This window comes from Cloeon dipterum, chromosome X (genome assembly GCF_949628265.1).
Source record: "Cloeon dipterum chromosome X, ieCloDipt1.1, whole genome shotgun sequence".
In the NCBI taxonomy this organism is placed as follows: Eukaryota; Metazoa; Arthropoda; class Insecta; order Ephemeroptera; family Baetidae; genus Cloeon; species Cloeon dipterum.
This window is the reverse complement of record NC_088790.1, coordinates 16,451,470-16,472,101: the sequence shown is the minus strand read 5'-3', so window position 1 is coordinate 16,472,101 and position 20,632 is coordinate 16,451,470. Positions and strand designations below refer to the sequence as shown.

Sequence of the window (20,632 nt, the reverse complement as noted above, 5' to 3'; positions counted from 1 at the left end):
GAGTCCCCGTCGTTGTCTTCTCGGAACCGCGCCGCCGGGTGTCGAGAGGGACACGAATCACGATCATTTTTATTTTCAGCACCACATCACCCCGCTGCACGTGGCCGCCAAATGGGGCAAGACCAACATGGTGTCCCTGCTGATCGAAAAGGGCGCCAACATCGAAGCCAAAACGAGGGACGGACTGACGCCCCTCCACTGCGCAGCCAGGTCTGGACACGAACAAGTGGTTGACATGCTGCTTGAACGATCTGCGCCCATCAGTGCCAAAACCAAGGTAGTTTGACTTCAAAAGCCGTGAAATAATTTTGATGGTTGCTGGGAAATATTGCCACTAAAAGAGGCCACCAATAAAAAAAGAGACAAGACTGCTCAAATATGTTAATTTGTAGAAGTAGTTTTGATTAAAAAAGGCATTAAATGTTAAGAACCAACAACAGGATAGTGGTGGTTTTCAACTTTTTGAAAAGAAAAATTAGAACTCTGAAACTCTTCTCAAGGCATCATAAGCATTCATATATTGATGTTTTGCCAGCAAATTAAGTTTTCTTTTCTATATTCTGCGTTTTACATTAAACTTGAGAGGAAAATTAACAAATTCCCAAGTCCACTCGGTTTTAACTGTAATTTGAACCAAATCCGACCAACAAAAATCGCTAAATCTTCATAAAAAAAGAAGCAAATGCTCTGAATAGTTTTTTGCAACTATTTTATAAGTCTCAAACTTAAATTTTCTTGACGATTTTAACGGTTTTTGCTCAATCAAAGTTTTTTCGCTTCCTCAGAATGGCTTGGCCCCTCTACACATGGCGTCGCAAGGCGACCATGTAGACGCCGCCCGCATCCTGCTGTACCACAAGGCTCCGGTGGACGAGGTGACCGTCGACTACCTGACGGCGCTGCACGTCGCCGCCCACTGCGGACACGTGAGGGTGGCTAAGCTGCTCTTGGATCGCAAGGCAGACCCGAACGCGAGAGCCCTAAACGGGTTCACACCGCTGCACATCGCGTGCAAGAAGAACCGCATCAAGGTGGTGGAGCTGTTGCTCAAGCACGGCGCCTCCATCGAAGCCACGACAGAGGTGAACATCTTTCCAGCCCTCTTTGTTGCCGCCCTCAGCAGACTAGTCAAAAAGACTCTCAAAGCCATCAGAGACAAACTCAAACTTGGCTGAAAATCTATATGTTTAAATTATACCCGCATGCAAATAAAAGTTTGTCAACGTTTACAAGTTCTCTTAAATTTTTTGAACACTTGAAAGCCTTCAATCGTTTGCGCAATCGAATTTTTTTCGCCATCGTTGCTATTTGAAAAACTAATCTAATTATAAATCGATTCCAGTCTGGACTGACTCCGTTGCACGTGGCCAGCTTCATGGGTTGCATGAACATAGTCATCTACCTGATCCAACACGAGGCGAACCCTGACGTGCCCACCGTCAGGGGCGAGACGCCACTCCACCTTGCCGCTCGCGCCAACCAAACCGACATCATTCGCATTCTACTGCGCAACGGCGCTCAAGTCGATGCTAGAGCCAGGGTAAAAATAAAATAAAAGCAAAATCAGGAATAAAAATTGAATTCTTTGAAAATTAGTGAGAGAAAAATTCCTGACCCCTGTTTCGTTTAAGCATTTTTGAATTCATGAGCTAAAGAACCTTTAAATGTAATTTTTTACATGGTCTACATAAGGAAAGCTCAACATAAATATTACCCTCATAAAACTTACTTTTTGAACATTTTTAGTTTGATTAAAACGTCATTTCCAGGGTTACTTTTCTCATTAAAAAATCACGATAGAAAATTAATGACGAAATTTTTATACGTCCCTGTTAACCGTTACCCGCTTTTTCACTGTTCCAGGAGCAACAAACGCCCTTGCACATTGCGTCGAGACTAGGTAACGTCGACATTGTGATGCTGCTGCTGCAGCACGGCGCCGCCGTCGACGCCACCACCAAAGACATGTACACGGCGCTGCACATCGCCGCCAAGGAGGGCCAGGAGGAGGTAAAGTTCTTAGTGGGCCGTCGCATTATGGACCACATTGACGTGCTTTATCTCATGGAAAAGTTCCGCTCAAAACATCAGGAATACTTCATTTAAGCCCCCCCCCCCCCCCCTGTTGTGTCTGACAAAATTGAAACCGCCCCTCTGTTGCTCTCTTGCGTTTTCACTTGCAACAAAAGTCCAATTGAATGCCTTTATCGCACTCATTCATTTATTTCTCAACTCTGTGTCCTCTGGTTAGTGATTGTGATTGGGGCTTGGGTTGGTCGTTTCACTTAGCACAGCTCTGTCCACTGCTGCTTCTCTCGCACGGACACACTTTCGCATGTTCCATCACTTCTCTCTCAGTTGGCAGACCCTCCTCCGACTCGGGCACACTGACGCGCCGACCGGGGCATTTTGAGAAATATTCTAAAAAGCATGTCGTTCATCCCGGTCAAATTTTTGCGTGCCCAATCTTCGCGGAGGGTCTCAACTTCTGTTGTATTTATTTATTTATTCACTCATTTATTTATTTGTATACTTGTAAATGAAGATGTGTTCAGGATTGTTCAAGTTTACTCTCAATTCAGACAATTATAATGAGACCAATAAATGGCCTATTATATGTTATAAGTCACTGTTGAAGAATCTTCTTGTTTTATTTGCATGCCGCAGACTTATTTTTTTACTATTAAATTTAATTTTACTAACTGAACACACACTGTCAGCGTAGGTCTCACGCAGCTTCTATTTTCAAAAATTTCTACTTCCCATGCTAATGTTTCCTTCCGCTCTATCCTATCATTTGCTTTTTGTCACGCACAAAATCGGCAGCCAGCGCGTCTGTCCTACTTCTCCGCACATTTTCAGTTCAGTTTTGCATGTCTGCGCGGCGTCACGACGGTCGCACTGGCTGCTTTTTTTGTGTCGGCTGTTGGTCATTAAAGGGGTGTTCACTGGCACGGGAGCTCCATTCTGATTGCCACGGAAACGCAGTGTGACAGAGTTGTGTCGCTGAATAACGCGACTTTGTAAACCAATGAGGACTCATGAGAACTCGATCACAATGGAGTTCCCTTTATATGTAGCATCAAGTTTCTATCTATCATAGCTAGAACACACACATTTTCAGTTAAGATTCCTGATATTTTGTCTTTTCACGCTAAGAGGGTTCAAAGGTTTAATTTTTCCATTGCCACTTGAAAGGTTCATAGTTCCTGAGAGTATTTCCTGAGGAAGAGAAAGGTGCTATCTATTAAAAAATATAACTTGATTTTAAATTTCTGTGAAAAAATGCATAATTTGAGGATTATTAATTTTTTCTGATATTTAAAACACGATTTACGACAGATATTTTTACATGGATGTTTGAAATAAAATTCAGCTGAAATTATTAATTCAAAAAATAAATATGAAATAATATTAAACAAAATTTTAGTGGCTCGATACTGTGAATTTAAACATAATCTTTACTCTTAAGCTCCATAATTTGCTCTTTTTTTAACATAAAATCCATTTGAAATAAAAATAAATCTGCGATCCCGCCTTAAAAAATAGATTTTGGCCCGGTTTTAAATTTTTTTCATTTTTATATCAATTTAATAATGATCTTTCTTTTACCAAAAAAAAATATGTTTTTTAATTTTAATAACCTGAGTAATTCACCAGTTGCGTAAGCCCTTAGTGTTCGAAGCCACCAACAGATGGCGCCATTGTATACTTTCGATTTTCTTCCGCTGCTTTTTCAGACTCAATCCTGCCAATGTGCATTCTTCACTTAATATGTTTTCTTTTGACTTGCTGAAAACCAAAATCGGTAAAGCTAATCGCCGTAGAATCGTGAAAAAACATTTTTTTCGTAATTAAAAGTCCTTTCCGACGTTTCAACGGCGATTGGCTGGACTGATTTTTGTTTCCAGCACTTCTAAAGAATTAATTCTAGAAGCAGAATGCACACCAGGAGGATTGAGTCTAAAAAATTACAGCGGAGAAGTTCATCAAAATCGAAAGAAACCGCTGGCACCGTCTATTGGTGGATTCGAACACTAAGGGCGTACGCAACTGGTGAACTGTGGAGATTCTCAAATAAAGAATTTTTTTAAATTTTTATGGGGACAATTAAAACAATATCTATATCCACTCCACACCGTTCACTGCTGAAAAATATTTATGGACGCCTTTATACTTTTCCAAAGCGTATTTGGCAAGGAAGTACTCTCAATATATTTAAAATGACTGCTATCATTTTGGATATGTGGCAAGATTAGAACAAGTCAGCCAAATGGCACAAAAGAAATTCAAAAGAAAGGTGTAGAACATAAGACAGAAAAGTGAAACTGACGCCTCCCAGGTTGCATCCGTCCTTTTGGAAAACGGCGCCTCGCTGACCTCGACGACGAAGAAGGGCTTCACGCCACTGCACCTGGCCGCAAAGTACGGCAACATGAAGGTGGCGAAGCTGCTGCTGCAGCGAGACGCGCCGGTCGACGCGCAGGGCAAGGTAAAAAACCGGATTTTCGGCACGGACCGCGGGTTAAAATGGAATGTGTGCGAACAGAACGGAGTGACGCCACTGCACGTGGCCAGCCACTACGACCACCAGAACGTGGCGCTGCTGCTGCTGGACAAGGGTGCGTCGCCGCACGCCACCGCCAAGAACGGCCACACGCCACTGCACATCGCCGCCCGCAAAAACCAAATGGACATCGCCACCACCCTGCTCGAGTACGGCGCCAAGGCCAACGCTGAGTCCAAGGCCGGCTTCACGCCCCTCCACCTCAGCTCACAGGAGGGACACACGGATATGTCTACCCTGCTGATCGAGCACCAAGCTGATCCCAACCACAAGTCCAAGGTTTGCCGCATTAATTCAAAATCAAAATTTAAACCCTATTGTTGGAAAAATAGTTCAAAATTCAACCATCATATTCAGGTAAAAATTGTTTTGAAGAAGGGGACAGACCGAAAAAATTAAACAAATAAATAATACGCTCCAAACTTTACCCCCTAATTTTCGACTTTAAATTTGGCAAATAAATATTAAATTAATTTTAAATTTCTCCAAATTGAACCTAAACGGATTTCATGTCAATTTCAAAAAATTTTAAGAAAAAAATTATCTACACGATGGGAATTTTTAACACAATTATTTAGAAGGCTAATTAATAAATTTTCATTTGCAGAATGGTCTGGCGCCGCTGCACCTGTGCGCCCAAGAGGACCGAGTCAACGTGGCGGCCATCCTGGCGAAGAACGAGGCCGAGGTTGACGCCAAGACCAAGGCGGGATACACGCCACTGCACGTGGCCAGCCACTTCGGCCAGCTGAATATGGTGCGGTTCCTGCTGCAACACGGCGTCGACGTCAACAGCAGCACCGCAGCCGGCTACACTCCCTTGCACCAGGCCGCCCAGCAGGGCCACACGCTCATCATCAACCTGCTGCTTGAGCACAAGGCCACTCCCAATGCAGTTACTAATGTGAGCAACTCCACCTTTTTTGATCCAATTAATTTAATATGTTGCTAGGAAATTCTGTAAAGCTTTGAAAAGTTGGCTAGATTTGTTAAAAAGTACCTGTCAGAACTGCTTTTGAAATTTTCAGATAATTTTCCGTTACGTTCAATTATTTCATCACTCGAACGGAAATTTCCTTGAATTAAAAAAATATATATTGATATAACATTCAATTAGGTTCTGCCTGGCTGGCATTCAAAGAAATCATTATCTTTTGATAAACAAATAACTGTATTGACCTCAATCATATTTTCAAAACGGAGTCAGAAAATCAGGTGTTAGTAACCTCTATTTGAATGCTGATTTTTAATTTCTTTGAGCAGCAAGGTCAGACAGCGCTATCCATCGCCCAGAAATTGGGCTACATCAGCGTGGTCGAGACCCTGAAGGTGGTCACGGAGACGACCATTACCACCACCACGACTACCATTGTCGAGGAGAAGTACCGTGTGATGGCTCCTGAGACCATGCAGGAGACTTTCATGTCTGACTCTGAGGACGAAGGCGGTGAGTGCCCGTTTCCTTTTCGCTTGGTAACTTTGAGGTCAACGCCCTTTGGAACCTTTTTCTTTCTTTCTGGTTTTGTGAATATGTTTCACGATCCTGTGAGTTTGACTATTTTTGTTGATTTTTACACTTATTTGGACCCAATTTAAACAAGGCACCTGCAGAAAAATAAATTTTTTTAGAATTTTTTTTTTTTGTTTTAAAATATATTTGCAAAATACCGACGATCTTAAAGGGAACTGGAATGGATTAGAGCCCTTGGGATGGACGCATAATGTTATAGACCTTTTGATAGTTCCAGAATATCAATCAATCTGAGGAGTGCAAAAAATTCTCGAAATTCCAATTGCATCACAAGCACCAATTTTTTAATACCAAAACTATCCACAGTTTCCAGTATATTTTTCATTTATTGTGCCTGGGAAATCGTTTACTAGTCAAACTCAATTTAATTTTCTGATTTTTCCTTTCCCAAAAGCCACCAATCCTTATTTAATTCACACCCCACTGCGCTGAAAGTGCTGCAAAAAAGTCTGACCCTGAGTGCATTCAAATCTGGGCTGACTTTGCATGTCTTTTTTCTTTTAATTTTGCATGCTTGATATTGATCTCCTATTTCTCCTTATTTTGCTGCCGCAGTACTTAATTTTATTGCAAGACTCCATTTGCTTAATTACTCACTCAAATCAGCTGCAAAAAAGCAGAATTTCCGGGTTCTAAAATGATGGTGCTAATTTGGCAAATGGGCGGCGACGACGATGAAAGAAAACAAACAAAAATCAAAATTTGAAAGAGAGAGCTATGACTTGACTGCTGTTCTGCTGGCCAATGCACAGGTGATGACGTTATGGAGTCGACCGTGTACGGCAAACCGACTCACGCCCAACACGTCTACCTGCCCTATTACGAGGGTCAAATGCTGCTCTCCTGTAAGTCGGCCGGTCAAACGAACAAAATCATTTCGCATCCGACTCTCTATTAGCTGCTCATTTTTTATATTATTGTCCATTCCACACGAGATCGTTCTTAATACTCTGTAAAATTGCAGTGTTTGACTCTTAATTCTCATTGATTTGTGGTGGAAACTTGGGTTCAACACAACGCATAGCTTTCTCTGTTCCATCGAGCGCATCTATCATGTGTTTTCGTCCGTTAGAGCTTCTTCTCGCACCCGATTTGCTTGACTTTAATTGCATCTTGATGTCGCACTCATTCGCCGACGTGAATTGCATTTTCATTCATCACTAGCGACCAATAGCACATTTGGTTAAGTAGCAGTTCACTCATTTTCACTGCATTATTTGTGTTGCGAATGTTTTGTCGTTTCAGTACATATCGTTGCATTTTAGCCTGTTGCTCTTATCGTGTTGCTCTATGAGTATAGGAGGTTCTTTAATTAAAATAATATTTATTTACGAGATTAGATTAATAAATAATCAGCAAAAGAGGCTATCAGTAAATTTCATTAAAGAGTGAATTTTTAAAATTAGCGTGCGGGAACACATATTAGTAGAGATGATAAATTTATACATTGAATATTACAAACTGCGAAAAAACCTCAAAAATAGGCAGTTTGTATTAAATTTGTAAAAAACTTCCATCATATTAGAATTTTATATAACAATCAATATTTTGTATCTCTATATAAGATCGTAATTCCGGGCGTTGGAAATATTTAAATAGATCCATTTGAGAACTAAAAAATTAAAAGTGGGTCAAATAATGCCGGCTTTCTCATCGTGATTATTTGAACGCATTTTTCCTCGATGAGTAGTAAACCGGCGTACAAAACAAAACGACAAATAATAAATGTGTTTACAGTAGAAACGCGGGTCGCTTTCGTCACTCGAGTTCAAGCGCCGCGCGTATCAAGTATAGTGGAGCGCATTCCATTATCTGCGGTTAATTAAGATTCGATCAAGTTAGCCGGAGTGCAGACAATGAGAGAAATCCGTCTGCGTGGAGTGTTTATGCGCGCGGCGCCTTATACCTGTTCAAACACGGCGCGATAAGATAAGGGATGAGCCTCTGCGCGATCAATCGAACGAAAAAATCACTTCTCACGAGTGCTTGCCGGTGGAGCCACTCGAGTGCATGCTTTTGAAATTGAAACTCTGCTCGCCCATGGAAGTCCATACCTTCACGTGTACATACTCTACATTTGTATCTCTCGACGTTTTTTGTTCTTCTTTGCTCATTTGTGGTGGCAGTTGTTGGCTTTCCGTTGGCTCTGCCGACCGGTTTTTTTCCCCACCGACTCGCCCTGATTTTGTGGCTTTTGTGTTCAGGCGAGGACACAGTGTTGGGCGACCAGCCTTACAGATACCTAACCGTCGACGAGATGAAGAGCCTTGGCGACGACTCGCTGCCCATCGACGTCACCAGGGACGAAAGGGCCGACAACAGGGACTCAGTTGGTGAGTGGCCAAATCCAAGGGCACGCCCTAAATAACGACGCAGTGTCGCGAATTTAGCCTTGAAGTCTCTTTAAGAGCCATTTTATTGCTGAAAATGTGATTTAAACTCGATTTAAATTCAATCATTTTGGGTTCCGCAGACAATTTAATTAAGTCTTCTTCCACTTTTGCCTTCAATTGATTTCCTCTATAATTACAATTTTATCTTCTCGTTTACTGTAAGTCTCGGCAAGAGTATTAACGAATCAAGTTTAAAAAAATTTGATTTCTGTTCCTGTTATATCGTTTCCAAGGATTATAAAAGCAATAAAAGAATTTTCTTGATTACAAAAATATTTCCGTCCCGTTGTTATATGGCGTAAGAGTTGGTGAGGAAATATTCTTGGAATTCTCATCGAATTTTCAGCTCCGGTTACCGTTCACGACGACTCGCTCAGTCCAATCCACAAGGAAACTTACCAGGCGGTGAACTACACGCCGGACAACGTGGACATCGCCAGCAAACACCCTGTCAGCGTAGGGTGAGTCCGAGTTTCGCTACTCGCGGAGCCGTTTTTTGAAATCAAGGCTGAGACTGACACAAATGTGTGATCATACCACACAAAAATGGGCTTTGTTTGCGTGTCGAGGATGAATGGCTTGCCTGAACTAGTCAAATGAGTACAACCATGCAGATTTTGCTCTCGTTAATAATTTTTCGTTTTGATTTTTGAACTGTTGCCCTCTGATTTATCTGGTTTGTTTTTGTTTTGGACGCGACATACAGCTCTTTGTCCAGCTTATTTTTAGCGTGTGGCTCAACAGAAGTGGCCAAACCCAGCCAAGGAATGGCAAGGGAAAGGTTCGACAAATTCAGCTCTTGCTCTTGTTTTTAATTTAATAATTTCCAAGTTCCGTTCGTTACAACATTTTGTTTTTACTTTTACTAATTATTAATTCATGCCTGATTGTTAGTAATGACAAATTTTGCGTGAATTTATTTCAGCAAAATTTGTAGAATTACCTTGTTTGTTGTTTTGCCTTCTAGAATATTTTTTTGTGAATCGACCGAAGCGTAACCGTACTGGAAGTTAATATTCCCATGCAAGTGTTAATAATATTTTTAAATAATTCACTAATGATGGCGTTATTTTTGTACTCATTTGTACTAATATCAGTAACAGAATTACCGCAAAAAATACTTTGTGTAACTTGCTATGCGTGTCTGAATGGGAAAGGCTGGGCTGATTACTGTCAACGTGGTGGCGTGGTTTTCACTCTTTTTACTTCTAAATCTCACTCTGCATACAAAAATTAATCTCTCATCTGCTCTCATAATCTGGCCAATCAGGAAACTGCACTGGAAAACGTAAGTTTGCGACACACACTTCTCTGCATTCTCATCTTTTGTACACACATTTCCTTCTTTTGTCCATACGTTCCTGCACTCATTTTAATTCAGTTGTTAATCAGGTGATGCGACATTTAATTTCCAAGTCGAGATTTTGCCTAATTTGCTGCATGTCAGGGTTCTTTTCCTAGACCAGGAATTTGGTATCACACCTTTTTCCGTGCACACAGTTTGGGCTCTCTCTCGAGCCGCCGCGCACTCTTTCGATTCTTTATATGGACCCTGAATCATGCTTTGTGTCGTTCCGCGGCGCCGTGCAACCCGACACTAACGCTCTGTTGCGGCTCTCGCAGGTTCCTGGTGAGCTTCATGGTCGACGCCCGGGGCGGCGCCATGCGTGGCTGCAGGCACTCGGGCGTCAGGGTGATCGTGCCCCCGCGCAAGGCCGCTATGCCCATGAGGGTGACCTGCAGGTACCTCAAGAAGGACAAACTCACCCACCCTCCACCCCTGATGGAGGGTGAGGCGCTCTCCAGCAGAATCCTTGAGCTTGGTCCCGTTGGGGCCAAGTTCCTTGGGTAAGAACCGCGCAGAAATCGGATTTGAGCATCAATAACTCATGTTTTTTTTTTCTTGATGCGCAGCCCTGTTATTATTGAGGTGCCGCACTTTGGCTCCCTCCGTGGAAAGGAGAGGGAGATCGTCATCCTAAGGTCGGACAATGGCGAGACCTGGAGGGAGCATACCCTGGAGGCCAGCGAGGAAGCCATCCAGGAGGTCCTGCAGGAGAGCTTCGATGGGGAAGGTAAATATATTTTTGTGCTGTTTCACGCGATATCTAAAACTACCAAATATCAGAAGGAAAAGCACAGTGATTTAAATCAACGGGGTTTGACTGAAGTATCCAGATGTTTAAAAGCTTTGCTCATTAATGAAAAAAATTGCGTTGATTTGAAAATACGTTTTTCAGGGTTATAAGCTCTTCGATTTTTTTTTTGGTTCAGAGCCGAAATGTAGCTCGTGACATTCTGAACGCTAAGTTTCGGAGATGTAATTGCTGTAATTTGAATTTGAAGTTTAAATCTGGCTCGAAGCCGCTCTACCTCAAGGTGAAATTAAAACTTCAGGGTCTGATCCTGACGTGACCGCCTTAGTGCCGAAGCACGTAAAAATGCCATAAATCATTTATTTGGTGTCTTTTCATAAGTGTTCGATCCTGTAGAGTTCAATTTAGTGTCAGAAATTAAACATGAATCATTCCCTGTTCGTATTTAAAAATTCTACACGCACTATCATTTGCCACTGTCATTTTTGCGCTCTTATTTTATGTTATTTGTAGAAAATCTATTACAACAAATTTCAATTTAAAAATCGATGCAATAGTTAAATCAATTTTATCAACTCCTTATTCTAAAGGGTTGATTACTTTTTGCTCTATTCTGTCCAAAATTTTATACAACGATGCAAACTCCTTATCAGCGAGTCTGAATTATTTTGCATTGCTGATTGGAATAAATTTTCTTAAATTTTCTAAACTTGATCAAATTGTAAAATAAAGAAAACATCTGATTTTTCCTTTGCTATCAACGTTTGAATTGCGCAGTTAGAAACCTGAAAAAAAACACGCTAATGCTCTCAGTTTCAACCGCACACCTGTCGCTGTTGCAGATCTGACCCAGTTGGAGGACATGAACACGAACAGAATCACGCGCATTTTGACCACCGAGTTCCCGCAGTACTTCGCGATCGTGTCTCGGGTGCGCCAGGAGGTGCATGCCATCGGCCCTGAGGGTGGCATGGTCTCCTCGAGCGTGGTCCCGCAGGTGCAGGCCGTCTTCCCGCAGGGCGCCCTCACCAAGAAGATCAAAGTCGGCCTGCAGGTAAATCTGTTCAAACCTCGCAAGGGACACACGGGGCCCCTCAAAAAGATCACCGTCAATCACATTCCAAAAAAGAAAAGGTTCTCTCTCATTTGGTAAAATGCAACTGCAGAAAAAAATGTTCTAATCAATGGCGAACCGCGCGATAACGAAAACTGCCGACGAAACGATCTGTGTGACAGACGCAAATTATTAGCTAAAAAAATCACAAATTACAGGGGAATTGCAGTATTTGTAAATAAAAAAACTATTTTCAAAGTTTGATATTAACACATGCATGCTTTAGCGGGTGAATGGCAATGGGGTTTGCTTCGATTTGCGTCTTTCTCGCTCTGACTTAAATTTATAATGGTCCCTTTCCGCAAAGAGACTGTTCCTATATACACACACAATAATTCTGCTAGTTCTAAATTTCGTGCTTCTCCGGGCTCTCCGGAACGGAATGGATTTCCCCACACCATGTATTGAATACACAGTGATATTCCTTATAGACGCTGCATATGCACTTATCTTTTTCTATAATCCTCGTTGTGATGCAATCAATCAGGAAAAACAATATGCTTTTTCGTAAAGGGTAACTTTGCAAATCACCCACTCTCTCACATGTATGTCTAACTGAGAACTGCCCTAGTCACAAATATCATGATAATATATTAAATATACTTATTATCTATGAATGTAGCCATCGGACTACTCACGAAACAGTATCTATCATTCGCTGTGTTATGTATAACCAATCTGTGCATGCACAAAGCAAAGGCCGGACGTTTAAGCCGGCGATTATGCTTATAATGATCTGACATCTCGCAACTTTCATTGTTATGTTTTCAAGGAGGAAAATCTAATCACTACTAATCAGAATATAATTGTACTTATATTTAATTGGAATTAGTAGTTTACAACTTAGAAAAGGGTCGGCCTCTCCTAAGTAGTTTGAAATCTGAATCCGTCCCCCTGAAATTCTGGAAATGAAAGAAAAGCCCTTGAACTGAATCTTTTTTTGTCAAACGCCCCGGGCTTTGTCTTGCAGCCCCCCTTTTCTAAGTTCTTAGAAATTTGCTTGCATGATGGGTTTCAACGAGGTCTTTGGAGGATACTTTTTCTGTAACTTTTGGTTGTGGACTCTTTCCCCCGAACCTTGATGCTGCTGTAGTGCTGTCTCATTTTGGTCTTTCTAGTGCCCAATAAAATTAGTTAAAATGGCAAACAGAACACAATCAGGCGAGTTATTTAAAGTAGTTAGCACACCCTGACATCAAACATTCGGCACGAGAGTGTCTCAAAGAGAGAGTGATCCGCGTACGAGAACTCAAAACTAAGCACGGTTCGAATCCACCTTAGCTAACTTTATTGGGCGTTGTCAAACTAAATTGACTTTATATGTTCGGCACTGCTAGAGCAAATTTTGCCTGCTGCATTTTTGGGCTTCACACGATGTGTCTACTTTTGTTTTCTTTTTTCGGCTTTTGAACATATTATGTGTTTTTGTGGTCGAGCCCTGCTTACTTTTATGTTCTTGCCTGCTTCTTTTACCAACTAACAAAGTAAAATGCAAACTATTCTAGCACTTTCTTCCGAAAATTACAAAGTTGTAAGTAGACAGGAGGGGTTTAGCAGTTTGAAATATAATTACAGATGAATTCAACTAATACTAAAAAGAGAAATTGCTTCTGAAATTTTGGTAGATTTTTATTCACGCTTCTGGTTAATCAGAATAATAGTTGATTGAAAAGGTAACCAACTTATTTATAACTAAGCATTAGCATAAAAATAATCAGACGGCGTGTTTAAATTTTAAAACTTGAAAACACAATGAATTTAAAAGCTCAATTTTTCATTTGAAATCTTTTTTAGTAAAAAAACGGCAATTTAAGCGCAAATTATTTCCAAGCCCCTGATGACAAAAATTTACTAAAAATGAAAGAGAAGCTTTTCAAATAGAAAATTTACTATTTCACGGATCAAAAAGCAGGACGGAAATCACTTTTCTCTGTGTGTGTGTTTGCGGCGTAAAGGCTCAGCCAATCGCGGCCGAACTGGTGGCCAAGATGCTGGGCAACCGAGTGGCCGTGTCGCCGATCGTGACCGTGGAGCCGCGGCGGCGCAAGTTCCACAAGCCGATAACGCTGACCATCCCGGTGCCCCAGGCGGCCAACAAGGGCATGATCAACCAGTACTCGGGCGAGGCGCCCACCCTCCGTCTCCTCTGCAGCATTACAGGTGAGCCGCCCACGCCGCCCACAGGCAGCCGCCCCCTCTGATGACCCCTCGGTGTTGTCGCTTTTGTTCATTTGAGTATTAGGAGAGAGCGTCCCCCGGGGCTCCGAGTTGCCCCCGCGGGGGCTCTTTTTATTATCTATATATGATCTATTCCATTATTATCGAGTTGGTATTTACATGAATAATTTTTATATATATCTCACTTTTGGTTGTGTTGGTATTTCTCTCTTGCATTTTTTTCTCAGTTTTGTACCTCTACAGACAGACTTAGTTTTTGGTATGGAGAATCAGTCAGTATTTTTGATTGATCCTTCTTCGGTGTGGTGTTTTTGGTTTCGTTTTTCTATTGGATTTGGTTGTGTTCTCCTTGAACTGATTCTTTTGCTCCATCCGGCTATCATTTGTTTTAGAAGCGTGGTTTTCCACGTCACGTAAACACGTCTTTTGCAGACTGGCCAACTTTTACCGCGTTTTTTCTGTCTCTCTCTGTCTCTCTCCCTCTGCGATTTGTTTATGATCATTTTCCTTCAAAACCGAGACCCCGAAGGCCGATCAGTTTCCGCGCGACGATGTGATTTTTCTTTATGGTTCTACGTTTGGTTTTCATTATTACTAATTCTGATGTTGTTGTGTACAAAACAAATATATATCTGGCCCCTTTCACACTTTTATAATTCAATATGCTGCACGCTTTCCCAGGGGTGTTTCGGAAAAGATCTCTTAAAGGTAAAGGGCAACACTTTTTTCATTATTCTTCTCTCATTCTCTTTTACATTGATTAATTTATTTCTCGATTATGCATTATTTATCTCTTTTTATATAATATACGAATCTGGATCCGCCTTTTTTATTGAGACAGTCATGCATTGATCACAAATATTGGAGTCATTTGACAAACTAAATATTTGTTCACTTTTTCTAAAGTCTCTCGTTTTCCACACTGGTTTTTTGGTTTCGTCCTCGGTTGCCTCTGTTTGTTTCACGTTTTGAACTTAAATAAAGATGCTAAAAAGTTATAATTCAGCGCAAAAGCAGACTTAAAGTGCAAATGGATTTTGCTGTGTCCCATTTTTGAAGGGGAAATAAGTTCCTCTCAGTATATTTACGGTCACTCTGGCTATGTCGGGAATGTACGAAACAATAGAATCAAAGTGAAAACCGTACATGACCGGAATGGCTGTTTGTACATTTTTGTTTCAACTTTTCAAGTATATTTCTAAAGGAAAAACTTTCTCTCCTCATCCTATCCTCAGAAAATCAGTTTCATGTTTTGTGTTTACGTTTTCTCTCGACCTCAGTTTACGTTTTCTATTGATTAGCTCATTACTCACCGAAACACTTTATACTTTTTGATTTCTCACTCTCTTTCTATTTCTCTCTCTCTCTTTGTCTCTCAGCAGTAGTTTATTTTTCCCTCCGCTCCTCCCCTCGACATTCAAACATCTTTTGTCTATCGAAACTGGCTCTGTATCTTGTACACTGACATGCATTCAGCACCTATCTAATTTTAAGACAGTATTCTAGACATCTATATATATCTACTATATATATTCCTGCACTTGAAACAAAGGCTGCTTTTCTATGAGATATGTACACTGATGCGAAGAAAATAAGTTCAACTGAAAGCATATATATTTAATTAAAAAAAAAAGAAACGCGCGCCTCTTTTTATTTGGTTTTGGTTTCTCTGTTTTTGGTCGTCGGGGTTCGGACTAGTAAAAAAGTTGCCCTTCAAGGGTCTTTTCTGAAACCAACAGCTGCTTGACTGTTTGATTTCAAGCCTCACTCGATGTGCTCCAGATTTTTAGTTTCTGTCGGATACTTTTTTGTTTTTCTACAACCAAACGCTTCTCTTCTTTCATTTGAGTTCTTTGCTTTCGCTGTCCCTCTCTCTTGGTTGTTTTGATTTCGTTACGAGACACGGAATATTTCGTCAGCCAATGGAGATTTTTTGAGACTGATGATCAATCAAAGATTTTAAGAAAATCCATTTGAAGCTTTAGGTCTATCAAATCGTTTTTTAGAGTTTTTTTCCTTTCGTTTCCTGTGAATTGGTTCGTTTATACTTTTTCTTTCACTTTCTCACTATAGTGTAGTTTGAGTTGGTTGGTTGGACCCTGCGACTTCTTTTGCATGCCTTGACTGGTTTCATTGATTGATTGATTGATTGCGGCATCTGGCTACGTAAATCGTTGCTGTTTATTTGGTAATTTTACCTAGCTCTTGAAAGATTAGCGCACCTCTGCGACTATTCCTACAAATTTGAGTTGGAATTAGGCTGGCATGGTTACGAGATCTCTTATTATTGCGAGCCGGCAGGACGTGCTGGACTTTCTTACTGTTCTTCTTTTCTACTAAATACCAAAAGGCGAATCTTGGCGTGAGGCTGCAAAGTTCGGTCGAACCTTTTTGGCGGAACAACACTGCTCCTGCTTTGCTTTCCCCGCCGGGTGCGGGACGGTTCCGCATGCGTCCCGCCTCACGCCACGATCCCGACGAAATCCCGCCAAATTGGACCCGCAGTCGCAGATTCCCGAATTGGAATAAATAAATTAACTCCATCGGCTCCAATTTGGCGCGCCACTTGCTTTGACTGTCTGTCCTCCACTCCCGAAAAGCGCTTTGCTTGCCTCTCTGGTGCATCCGGGGCTCCTGCGGGGCCCCTGGCGCCCCTGTCCCCGCTGCTCCGGCCCCACTGACCGCGCGTGATTCGCAGGCGGCACGACGAGAGCGCAGTGGGAAGACGTGACTGGCTCGACGCCACTCACCTTCGTCAACGACTGTGTCTCCTTCACCACCACTGTCTCGGCCAGGTTCTGGCTCATGGACTGCCGCAACATCAGCGAGGCGACGCGCATGGCCACCGAGCTCTACAAGGAGGCCATCCACGTCCCCTTCATGGCCAAGTACGTCCACAATACCTTTTAAATATTGCAAAGCGAGGAGATAAGGAATTTTTCATCTTCGAATTTTATGACAAAAATTCATTCAAAATATCCGATTTTTTTTAAATCCCAGATGATAATTTTGAATTTTTACTCTGGTAAATTTTTTTACTATTTTTTAGATATGAATTGATATTAAATGCATTCATTGAGTTATTGAAGAAAATAACTGTAATTAATGGAACGAGATTTAGGGAAATTTTACAACTGTATTAAATGCAGAAAAACTCATATTTTCAATTTTTCTCAAACTTTTCTGTCCAGAAAAAGGTAGATATGAAATACAAAAATTTCTGGAAAAACAAGATACGCTTATTTAAAAATAAATGCCTCTTTTGGTCCCTGAAAAAAGTACGAAATTAAATTATCTGCAGTCGAGACAACATTTAATGTTATCTCTATCAAGCATCGGACTTATTTACTTACGTTAAAAACAACACTGACGTTTGCCTTCATTTCTCATACAGGTTTGTCGTGTTTGCAAAACGCGTGGACCTTCTTGAGGCCCGTCTGCGCATTTTCTGCATGACAGACGATAAAGAGGACAAGACTTTAGAGCACCAGGAGCACTTCAGCGAGATGGCAAAGAGCCGCGACGTGGAGGTGCTCGAGGGCAAGACGCAGTGGATCGAGTTCAACGGCAACCTGGTGCCAGTGACCAAGTCGGGCGAGCAGCTGCAGCTCAACTTCCACGCTTTCAAGGAGAACAGACTGCCGTTCACGGTGCGGGTCAAGGACCCCCACGCGGACACCGTCGGCCGCATCCTCTTCATGCGTGAGCCCAAAGTGCCCAAGGGCGAGCTGCAGCAGACGCCCATCTGCGTGCTCAACATCGTCCTGCCCGAAAACATCACCCCCGAGGCGCCGCACGAGGCTGACCTCATCGAGAAGAAATTCGCCCTTAATAGAGAAACCTTCAGTAAGTGAATCTTGAAAGTTAAAGCAATAAAAAGTACTCTTAAACTGTCTGCTGTTGCAGGGGATAATAACATTTTCCCGAAAAAGCAATCGCAGTTTCACCTAAATTTTAGAACCACAATTTGAAAGATTGTTGATTTTCAATTGCCCAAAACTGTCTGAAATTGCCAAAAATGGATATATATACTGCATCGATCAGACCTTAAATTCAAGTTTTTAAACATCTAAGAAACAATACCTAAATTTGAACAAAACAATTTATTTTATTCACATTATACCGAGAAAGTCCATACCTTGCCAAAATATGGTAAGGAAATGCACTCTAGACTTAATGCTTGGGACGATTTTTTGTGTATAATATGAACAATTTTAATAAATGTCGCGCCGCAATTGCAGCCCATTCGGAGTCAATCCACCGAGCAGACCTGCGGCTGTCGGACATCTGCAACCTGCTTGGCCGGGACTGGGTACCGCTGGCCGAAGAGCTCGGCGTGCAACAGTCCGAGATCAGTTTGATCCAGGCTGAGTACCCGGAGAGCGTGCCGCAACAGGGCATGGTGATGCTGCGGCTGTGGATGCAGAAAAACAGTAACCGAGCCACGGGTAACACGCTGGAGAAGGCGCTAAACAAAATTGGCCGACAAGTAAGCCCCTGCGACTGCCCAGACCCGCGGACACTGAACTGATCATTCTTTGCAGGACATAGTGCAGCAGTGCATTTTCAACGTTGAGTTGGTCACCGACGAAGTCGAGAGGGCTGTCGCAAAGGTGCAGCTCGACCAGTCAGGCTTCGAAAACCTCAAGGAGGAGCTCGGCCCTTCGAGAGACACGTCGATGCGCAGGAACATCAGTCTGGACGCCTCTTACGACGAACAGGACTTGATGAGAGTGAGTTGATTCGATCAGTAAGAAGAATTCAGTTTCAAGGATACCGATCGATTTCATTTTTTTTCCGAAACATTGAAAGTGTTTCCTTTGTTATTAAAAACACGCACATGCGATTTGACATAGTGACTTTTCTCGAATTCCAGGATTCCGAGTCAGTGGAGGAACTTAACGCATCCGAAACTATAGTGACTATCAAGGAAGGTGAGCCCCACGTGTAGAGCATCCACGACCAAACTCAAAATTCTAAATTCTAAAATAGAGAGCTTTTACCATTAAAGCACCAACCACTCAACGCTTCATGCAATGTTAAACAGCTGTTAAAAAATACACACATCACCACTCTTATGTGAAACTTGATTAAACAGTTAAAAAAATATGGCTGCACGGCATGCTGAGCTAAATTTAATTTGAATAGTGCATGGCTTCATATAAAACCAAGATTTTGTGCCTTCCTGTGCAATGGAAAATCACCTTTAGTGTTGATGACGACACTTTAAACTTTGGAAAAATTATTTGATAGGAAATTGTTGTCTACGGAGCAAAAATTATTTGTAAACCAATTCATTATTATTTTGTATGGCATGTGTAATCTCAAAAGATCTGACACACAATGCATGTCAGTTTGTTACTCTGTGAAAAGGAAAAAATACACCTGCGGAAGAGCATTTTTCGTGTGTGTGCCCTGCACAATCACATCGCTATCATGTAGTCGGATGATTATGTTTTCATTATTTTTTTCACGCTTTTATTGTATTCTTTGGAGAAATCGGTTTTTTATTACGAAAACATGCGACGCTTACTTTTGATTGGATTTTACAATAATAATAATTACCCTTTGTCCTGTTCTGTTGCAAATCATTTCCTGCGCATACACACTTTTCTAATCAAGAGATGTCATGTATAATTTTGTTGCAGTTTTTCCCCACAAAATGTATGTCACGAGTTTTTAGTTTTTAGATGATTAACTCGATGAAACAAACTATTTATTTTTAGACTATTTAAGACTAAAACAGACGCTGTTGTGCTTCAGTTATACATGATGACGATTTTTTTTCTTAAATGATTTGCTTTCTATAAATACAATTTTCATTTTTGTTGGTTAGTCGATATCCTTCCCCTTTAATTCTAAGCAATATTATTATTAATTTATGCGAAATAAAATTAACACACACACCATTTAAATATATTTATGGATATTAAAAATTTAACCACTGCTGCTTTTTAATTTTTATCATTTCCTCTTGCTATAATTTTAATTTTGTCGGGCAAACGAGTATAGAAAATGATTTTAGATATAGTGCAAAATTTAACAAACCCCAAGATTGCATCATATCTCAATTTCATCCATTTAAATGTGTATTTTAGACACTCGTTTGCTTTCATGCATCCAACACCGCTTTCTATTCTGCTTCAAACTCGATTCTATTATTAATTAGTGTCCAGCACTGCATGAAATTATATGAAATAAATTTTAAAAAGGTCTGTCATGTCATTAAATCAATATTTCCCTCTCGAAGCATAAATATTTGGAATGATACTATTATCGTTTAAATCTCTGTTTCGATGAATCATTTATGCCTGAATTTTAATTTCCTCTCTTGCTGGATCTATCAATTCCCCGAAAACTGTCCTTCCTCTCTGTCTGAAAAAAGCTGCCAAAGAGCAGAGCAAATTTTGGTCGAGTCTGTTGGAGTGGCCGCTCGTTGTTTACAGACAAGAGGCCAAAAGATGAATTGATTGAGAAAATCGAAAAGCACGACGTTAATGAGACCAAGTACGTGGCCGAGGAAAAGGACTACGTCGAGGAGGCAGAGAGCCGGCACCATCTGCCCGCCGACGACCACCTGCGCCAAGAGATCTCGGAGGAGTTTGTCCGAATCGATAAAATGAAAACAAGCGAAGGTGAGAGCCCCTGCCTCCAGGGTAGCTGCCAAAACTGAAACCGGCATCTCGGGCAGGCAGACCAAAAGGAACGAGCGCAGATTTTCGAGTCAAAATCAAAGCCCACACAAACAATTCT

At 41.4% G+C, this 20,632-nt stretch overlaps 1 protein-coding gene across 18 annotated transcripts in view; it reads left to right on the top strand.

Annotated features, from left to right (window-relative positions):
- Ank2 (Ankyrin 2) overlaps nucleotides 1-20,632 on the top strand; it is a 114,946-nt gene that overhangs the window by 29,727 nt on the left and 64,587 nt on the right. For 9 of the 18 annotated variants that reach the window (XM_065492757.1, XM_065492771.1, XM_065492773.1 and 6 more), the window contains 23 exons: nucleotides 80-277; nucleotides 786-1,082; nucleotides 1,343-1,540; nucleotides 1,864-2,010; nucleotides 4,343-4,492; nucleotides 4,550-4,846; nucleotides 5,175-5,471; nucleotides 5,831-6,014; nucleotides 6,851-6,943; nucleotides 8,303-8,431; nucleotides 8,838-8,952; nucleotides 9,198-9,272; nucleotides 10,115-10,339; nucleotides 10,406-10,566; nucleotides 11,430-11,641; nucleotides 13,657-13,861; nucleotides 14,561-14,587; nucleotides 16,578-16,767; nucleotides 17,274-17,725; nucleotides 18,121-18,368; nucleotides 18,424-18,612; nucleotides 18,756-18,813; nucleotides 20,326-20,514. In XM_065492757.1, coding sequence (XP_065348829.1) covers nucleotides 80-277; nucleotides 786-1,082; nucleotides 1,343-1,540; nucleotides 1,864-2,010; nucleotides 4,343-4,492; nucleotides 4,550-4,846; nucleotides 5,175-5,471; nucleotides 5,831-6,014; nucleotides 6,851-6,943; nucleotides 8,303-8,431; nucleotides 8,838-8,952; nucleotides 9,198-9,272; nucleotides 10,115-10,339; nucleotides 10,406-10,566; nucleotides 11,430-11,641; nucleotides 13,657-13,861; nucleotides 14,561-14,587; nucleotides 16,578-16,767; nucleotides 17,274-17,725; nucleotides 18,121-18,368; nucleotides 18,424-18,612; nucleotides 18,756-18,813; nucleotides 20,326-20,514 — 4,336 coding nt within the window. Of the gene's footprint in view, nucleotides 1-79; nucleotides 278-785; nucleotides 1,083-1,342; nucleotides 1,541-1,863; nucleotides 2,641-4,342; nucleotides 4,493-4,549; nucleotides 4,847-5,174; nucleotides 5,472-5,830; nucleotides 6,015-6,850; nucleotides 6,944-8,302; nucleotides 8,432-8,837; nucleotides 8,953-9,197; nucleotides 9,273-9,761; nucleotides 9,780-10,114; nucleotides 10,340-10,405; nucleotides 10,567-11,429; nucleotides 11,642-13,656; nucleotides 13,862-14,560; nucleotides 14,588-16,577; nucleotides 16,768-17,273; nucleotides 17,726-18,120; nucleotides 18,369-18,423; nucleotides 18,613-18,755; nucleotides 18,814-20,325; nucleotides 20,515-20,632 lie in introns of those variants that run through there. The other 9 variants (XM_065492762.1, XM_065492768.1, XM_065492759.1 and 6 more) reach the window with 8 other exon arrangements.